General features: G+C 31.2%; 1 protein-coding gene across 1 annotated transcript; it reads left to right on the forward strand.

Moving 5' to 3' along the window:
• Positions 1 to 6893: 6893 nt before the first annotated feature.
• On the forward strand, positions 6894 to 7694 carry LOC124363510 (piggyBac transposable element-derived protein 4-like). The gene has a single exon (XM_046818757.1). The coding sequence runs from the start codon at positions 6894 to 6896 to the stop codon at positions 7692 to 7694; it is 801 nt and encodes a 266-aa protein (XP_046674713.1).
• Positions 7695 to 8424: the final 730 nt, after the last annotated feature.

Raw genomic sequence — 8424 nt, forward strand, 5'->3', positions numbered from 1 at the left:
TATTATTTTAATATTATAGGACTGAAGTAAACGCGCCATAACTCTTAGCGGGGGCACGTAAAAGGTTTAAACTACCTCACTTATTCACCCTTTTCAGTCCCACTCATTGCACGTCCGAGACCCTCATTGCCCTGTTCTTTTTGTCCCGTCACTGTTTTACTGCAACTGTATCGTAAACTACTTGTTATCTTCAACACGTGATTAATGATCTGTCCTATTGCAAGGGTGAAATTTTTTAATACTCTATGCATTAAAATATTAGTAAAAAATCATGCAATTTACAAAAATGTTTTTATTAAATTTAACTTTATAACCTGCTCCTAAAATCAAGGCGCATGTAACTAATCAGACATTTTGCATGACAACGGCTAAAAAGAATCTGTAAAAGATGATAGTTATGAAAGTTCTGATTCTGGAATAATTTGTAAATTTTTAGCTGAACAATGGTTCTGAATCTTTTCCTTTATACGTTGGGTATTTCTTGTAATGGTAACCATATTGTTATATAAATTGTTATACTTGAATTTGAATAATGATTTTATTTTAAATTTTATCTTGCTATTTAAATTAATTTCCAATAAATTTTAACGTTCACTACGTGTAAACCGTGTAACAGACTTAAGTCATCTATATCTCATACAGCGAACACGAAGAAAATCAAACAGAAGAGAAATCTAAAATCCCGAGGCAGACAGAAGAGCATATCTTCCTAGCTTTTGAGTGACAGACCTTAATGTCGCTCAGTCTACATAGGATAGACATGCTTCATAGAACTCGATATTCCTTGTGTAGAAATCTCGCTTTATGCAAAAAATTAATTCAACAGGTCTGCCCCTTTTTGAGATATCATGCGGAAAGGCAGGCAGATATAAAGTTTTTCCAGCCCCTTCGCTCACGCTCAGTCAACAATTAACTATTTTTTAAGAAATATTTAACTCTTGAAAGCTCTTTAAATAATAAATTAATTCTTTTAAATCAAATTTTGATTGAACGAGCAGAGTTGTAAAATATCTGATATTCACGTGAGGTTTTTAAAATAGCGTAAATGGTGCACTTGGATATAGGCAGTATTTAGTGAAAAGATAGAGTTAATGGATTGTAAAAATGCCCCATATAATCTTCTTTTTTACGATTAAGTTTCTTCTGCTTCAGTAACGGCACTTTTAACTGAGGTTTGGCGACAGATGCATAGTTCAAACTGCCCTAAACTTCCACAACTTTAGTAAACTCACCTCAGCCAAATCATGGCTCTCCCGCCATTAAAAATGAAGAATTCCTTGGACTTGCCGTTAGTAGCCTACGGTGCACATATTAATCAGTATATAACTAGATATACAATACGTGCTGCCTTTACTAAGGTATATTTTTATGGTGTAAGTGTTTGAAACATAAAAGAAATATGGAACTTTCTTAATAATACTAGACGTCCCATTCACTGACTTACTCATCTAAAAGAGTGACTACCTTCAAGTAAGCTTAGAACACATAAATACATAGCTTTGAAAATACTTAGAATTTGACTGTCCAGTGCAGTTTGTGTTAATTCAATAGAGTTCATTAATTATAAAATTATATCTATCGGAATCGAATATTATATATTATTTAAATATGGACATTTAAAAGTATATCAATTAAAATGTAGTGCGTTTCCAAATTACAGAACTTTTTACTGGGATATTTAAAAGGTTAAATGTTTGTGTATTTTAAGAAAGATGAATAAGAAAACAAATTATGCTAATTATTGTGAAAAAGCTAAATATATCTGAGTACGGAATCATATCAAAATTTTTATTTTTGGAATCCAATTTCAATACAAAATTAATAATGAGATCTCTATCCCCTAATAAATCAAAATGTGTTCACAGGTCTGAAAAATAAGAATTCTTATACAGTTGTGTAACTTAACAAAATAAAATATTTTTACTACTCACATCAATGTAATAAGATTTCATTAAATTAAAAAGACTAATAAATCCATATTTAACTCTTATAAAATTCTAAGTAAAGGGTAAGTAAGTAGTACGAGTTTATAATAATTCCAAAATTATATATTTAATAAAATATTAAATTATAAAAGCTTCTAACAAATAAATATCCACTATCATTCATATTCATAATAATTGGTAACATTATTTGTAAACTAAAGCTCTCAATATAAGGATTTAGTAAGATAAGTGTATTTAGTAAAGGTTAAGTTTACAAATTTATTTTTAACAAACGCTAATCTAAACGTTAATTTCTTGTGAAGTGCTTTCAGTTTATAAGAAAAAGCATAAATAATTTATACATTACCTCAAATGAAGTTAAAATTGAAAATTTTTAATACTTGAAAGTCAAACTTGATCCAAAGCTCTATACATTAAGGGGATTATAGTTGGTCCCGTCTATTCACCAGCCGGGATGTATGAGCCTAAGTTATGGAGCCCTCAAGCGTTAACTAAAATCTTGCACAATGAAAGTCAGGAGAGAGATTCAAGGCATAAATTTAGAAGGTAACCTTAATACTTGAAGTTGAGCATTGGTTGTATAAGTACACCACATATTATATTTTTATACATTTGTATAAAAGAAACAGAAAATTAAGGTATTTATATTTCAATTTGAGGTTATGACTCTAAGTATTGAAGAAGTATTCATAAGAACATTTTTGTGAAATCTTTATTATTATTGATTTAAAAATGTCTTGATACTAATGAAAATGTTAGGGAAAAGCATTTTCAAAAGTTAATTGTGATATACAGGATGTGCAGATACGAGTCTAGGTAAATTCTGATGTCCATCCTTCCCCAAGTAAAGGCGATATCTTTCCTATTAGTTGTAAAGGCAATTTTGACATGATGATGTAAACTGCATTTTCACTTTTACAAGATATATATATTCCACGAACATGATGGATTAAATAAAGATTAGTACTGAAGGTGGTTTTTAAGCTAAAAAACGTAATTATCATTGTTCTCTGTAATCAATTATATTTATTTTATTTAAACTGTTTTTCAAAACAAAAAGACAAAGTTGCAGTTTGGATGAAAAGCTCCAAATCCAGGGAAATGTTTTGTTGTTACCGATATAAAAATTGGACTTTTTTTGTAAACAATTTGCCCTTTATGCTCGAACTCAAGCTAAATTTTAATGTAACTTACGTTGTAAGTTGTACTATTAGTTTATGGTTATCTCTCAAACTCAGGTATCTAAACTTTTTGATTCGACAGTCAGTTCACATAAGATGAAAGGTTTTTTTAAATTAGGCATGTTTATATCTGTACAAAATCAATACTTATTACATTCTAGACCTAGAACCAATAAATCTGTTTATATTCAAGGAAATCGATTTTAATTACCTGAATTAGATAGAAATGTTGTGACAACATTATGAACTATATATTTAATGACAAAACACCTTGCAATAAATAACGGCTTTCGTTATTCGTAAATCTTATATACGACGACTAATACACAAATTATATCTAAAATGAAAAGAAACTAACGAATAATTAGAATGTACTCTCTTTTTTACCGTACTGGTGTTACACCTATAAATGGAGAAGCTTCTTTATTTCCATGCAGTATTCTATGGGATTGCCTTTTTTATAGCTCACCGGGTATTATATTACTTGTTTCCTCTCCCAAACGAACAAGATTTGAAGAACCTCGCCGCACTTCATTTCCTTTTGCGATACCCATTTCATTTGGAATTTGGAAAATAAATAGAACAACAAAATTGCTTTTGCTTTGATTAGATACTTTTAAAATTTATGATTTTTGTTCCTTATTATTTTGGCGTATGGTTTTATTTTAATAAAATAATTTGTATTTTTTTAAATAACGCATTATTGTATTCCCATGATACAATATTACTACGACAAATATAAATAGTAGTTATCATAGTACAGCGCTCTCCTCTCTAGTACAAGGGGGTCGAATCAACTCGCCAGCTAAATATTGCCGCATTCAATTGGTGTGGATCGGCCTACCATGCGTAACTACGCAGCAAGTTACTTCATTTAAAAATTCTGCTTTCCAGATGTTGTTTTATAAACTTTGTTTAACATAGAAAACTTTCCTGTTTTCTCTATTTTACTCGTTTATTTCCGTTTATTTTATATTTGGGTATATGTTGTTATATATTAGCATTTTTCAGTTTATGCTCTACGTATTTGAATGTTACAAAAAATGTATTAATTATCAATTAATTAATTAAAAATTATTATCAAATGATTTAACCTTTTGCTTCACAACTTTAGTATTAAAAATAAAAAAGATAATTAACTAAAATATTATAGTTGCAAATTGAAAAAATAACCTTGTTACACAATATTTGGTATTGATATGGTATATGTTTTTATGCTTTAAACCTCCCCCCTCTCTAAAGATATTAGTTCAACCTAAGTGACAACTTTTTTATTAAGTTAAAATCAAACCGCTATATTTTTATGCTTGAGCGGCTCAATAAATAAGTCTCGCTAATGGCGCTTTGGCACTGGAGAGGTTAAACCGGTTGTCTTGGATTATGAACTCAATTTTTACTATTCCATCCAAACTCATGTACTGCACATATGCCTTAAACTTTAGTAGATTGAAGAACATAATTTTATTTAATTTGGTGTCTCATTCACTAATTAACTTATATAAAAGACAGTACGTCCCTGCGAATTACATCGTAATATGTGGTACGCTGATTCAGTTTGGTTGTATACAAAACTAAAATTCAATTTTATTATCTTCCAGTGATTTTTAAAGACTACAAAATTGAAAGTAATTAGTAATAAACACGCTGGGATACTTTCTAATTACTTTAGAAACCATTTACTACAAAACATAAATATTGTCAAGCTAATCTTCTTCTAAATCTTTATAAAGAATTACAAATGATTAAAAATGATTTTATTTATAATTCATTATGAATTAAAAACACAAATATCCTATTCTTTGGTATATGAAAAAACAACGAGGACATTTAATAATGAAAAATAAATCATTTACAATTTGCAGTTTCGTAACTAATTGTTTAATTTTTTATACTTGATCGGAGTTTGGATTTTTGTGATGGTATATATTTCTAGCGTAACTGAAATTTGGCTTAATTATGAGCAAGTTCTTTCAAGTCCAACAAATTAATGTTTTAAAAGCTCATTAAAATTTGAAATCCACACTAAATGAAAACATCAATACTTACTTCATGAATGTTTACTCAATTATTCTATAATATACTTTCACACTTCATTTATAGAAATTGGCGAAAACTAGCAATAACCAAATAAATTGGTACCAAATGACTGAGTTATCATGAATATAAATTTAAAACATTTTGAAGTAATGTCCTATCTGAAGTAATTTTGTAGTATTTTGAAATTAAAGGGAATTTTTCCAATTTTTGAGGCTCGTGTGTATTAATTGGAAGTTATTTAACCCTTTTAGGACCAACTAACGATATATCGTTAGTTTGTCTTTTAGGCTAAAAATACCAACTAACGATTTATCAGTAGTTTGGTTTTATGGGTATAAGAAAATAATTAATAACTTTGATTCAACCAAATTTTGACTCCACATCTATTGATAGTTTCTACATTCACAATCGTCTTTGAATTTAGTAAAATTTTAATCCACGGAGGAGTGGGAAATGATAAATTACGCTCTCAGCCGCGACCAACACGCGATCGCCAGCGCCAGCTGACTGACGCGGCCTGCCGAGTTTGTTTACGTTTTGTTCATTGTGTTTAGACGATTATCGTGCTTCAAAATGACTAAAAGACATTTGAACGAGGATAGTATTGAAGATTGAGGATGTAGTGATGCCGATCTAAGTGAAAGACCAGAAAATTTGACAGACTCTTCTGACTTTGTCGTGAGTAGTGAAAGTGACGAGTTTGTTGATGATAGTGATGCCGATCGTGATTTCAATCCCGATCAACCCTCCACTTCACATGGTAGAAGGTTTTCACCATCGAGAATTATTAGTTCATCGTCATCGGAAACAGACGATAACGAGCCACCTAGACGAAAATCCAAAGGTAGGCCTATGGTAAATAAGGTTAGAGGACGAGGCCGAGGTAGGCCTAGAGTTGTAACAAGGCCTGTGCCAATGAACATAGAGGCTGAAATGTCCGATTCTGATGATGGCAATGATATGAATGACTTAGTTTGGAAAGAAATATATGAAAACTCAGATTCTCCACCCAGTCACCTATTTTCTTTCAGTGAACTTCCAGGTCCCAAACATTGTCCGCCTCCAAATGCTAGGCCTATTGATTATTTTTGCTTGTTCTTTACCACAGCCTTTTTGCAAACTATTGTGAAAGAAACAAACAGATATGCCCAGCAGTACACAAATGACAATGAAATCAGTATTACCAATAAAATAAGAAACTGGACGAATGTTACTGTTGGTGAAATCAAAGCATTTATTGCAGTTTTACTAAACATGGGACTGATCAACAAACCAACACTGAAATCTTACTGGAGTACTGATATGACCCAAAATACACCCTGGTTTGGTCAAATGTTTAGTAGGAACCGGTTTGAATGCATTCATATGTTTTTTCATTTGACAGACAACAGTAAATTGGCGAAAAACACTGATCCTGATTATGACCCCACAGCAAAATTCCAACCAGCTATAACTCATGCCAACAATGTTTCACGGCATCACTATATTCCTAACAAACAATTATCAATAGATGAAAGTTTGGTTGGGACAAAAAAACTACACTAGATTACTACAGTACCTACCAAACAAACACCATCACAAATGGGGTATCAAATTGTGGGTAATTTGTGACTCCATTACAAATTATTGTTTGGGGTTTACATGTTATAAAGGGGCTTCATTTTCTGATGATCGAGAAGAAATTAAAAAGTATGGCTTAGGCAACTATGTTGTCATGAAACTTATGCAAATGGGAAACTATTTGAATGAAGGCTTCCATTTATTTGTTGACAACTTTTACACCAGCTTTGGACTTATACAAGACCTGTACAGAAAACAAACCTTCCTCACTGGTACCATAAGAAGAAACCGGAAGAACTTACCCAATGATGTCAAAAGAAAATTTTCTGTTGGAGAAAAGAAATATTATAGGAGTGACTATATTTTGACTCTAGCTTATCGTGAAAAATCATCACAGTCACGACCAGTAATACTTGTCTCGTCTGATTCACAAGCCATAGATGTTCAGACCAGGCGCACAAAATTTGGTTTTGAAAGAATAAAAAATAAACCAAAAGTCATTGATGAATATAACAGATACATGGGTGGAATTGATACAAACGACATGATGCTGTATGCTTATCTGGATGAGAGGCGTACAGTCAAGTTCTGGAAAAAAGTTGTATTCAACGTTTTTGGACGAATGGTTCTAAATTCGTATATTCTGTATAAACTAAATTGTTTAGGTAAGCCTATGACTAGATATCAGTTTGTTGTGTCAATTATTAGAGACATAACTGAGGAATGGCTACGGATGAAGACTCCCAGTGGTACTGGTGGTGGCGGTGATGCTCCAGACAACCAGCCGGCTGCCAGCTCTTCTACTCAAACTTATGGAATATTCAAGTTACCAGGGAAACAAGAAAAATGTTGTGCTGTATGCAGTAAAATTAGTCTTCAAAGTGGTGGTAAAATGAAGAGATCCAGAACTGCCTGTGTCAAATGTAATAAAGGCTTACATGGAGTGTGCCTCACCAAACATGTTTGTTAGACTTGTCAGCAGTTCTGTAAAATTTCTTCTGTGTGCAAAATAATTTATTTTTAGTTTTTTAGTATGAGTAAGTTTTAGAATAGTTCTCATGAACTTTCAAACTTAATAAGACCATGAAATAACTGAGTTAGAGACAAAATATTGTTTCATTACTGCTTAATTTGCCTGTTCTCTGTCGTTAAGTTATCTTTTTCTGCTTCTATCTATTTTCTAATTTTTACCATTATTATTATTTTTCCTCCTATCTCAGCCATTTATTGAAGAAAAGTATTGAAATAAGTTGCAATCTTCTAAGCAATAACTTGTAAATACATGTATCTATATGTGTGGACTGTTCTATTTTTTTAGATTACATAAAAATTCCTGTAAACCAAAAAAATGTTTTTTTTTTCCAAAAACTTTTTTTATTTATAGGTGTTAACAAACCTTTTTTTGATTTGCACAAAGTAAACCCTATTTTCTTATTGTTAGTCACTTCATGCAGAAAAAATTGTTGAAAAAATTATTGAAATATCTCCACTACTTTAGAATATACCATTTTTTCCCCAAACCCTTACACTTTTAAAAAATACAAGGCGGTCTTTTAGGCATAGAAAATCTGAAAACGCGCGGACCTAAAAGGGAAGTTTCAAACTTAACGTTAATTATTCAATAATATTGAAAAGTATTGGTGCAAAAATAAGGTCAATTCATTTGCAGACGAACAGAAAAATCGTGAGGACTGTAATTA

The sequence above is a fragment of the Homalodisca vitripennis genome, chromosome 5, assembly GCF_021130785.1.
Source record: "Homalodisca vitripennis isolate AUS2020 chromosome 5, UT_GWSS_2.1, whole genome shotgun sequence".
Classification (NCBI taxonomy): Eukaryota; Metazoa; Arthropoda; class Insecta; order Hemiptera; family Cicadellidae; genus Homalodisca; species Homalodisca vitripennis.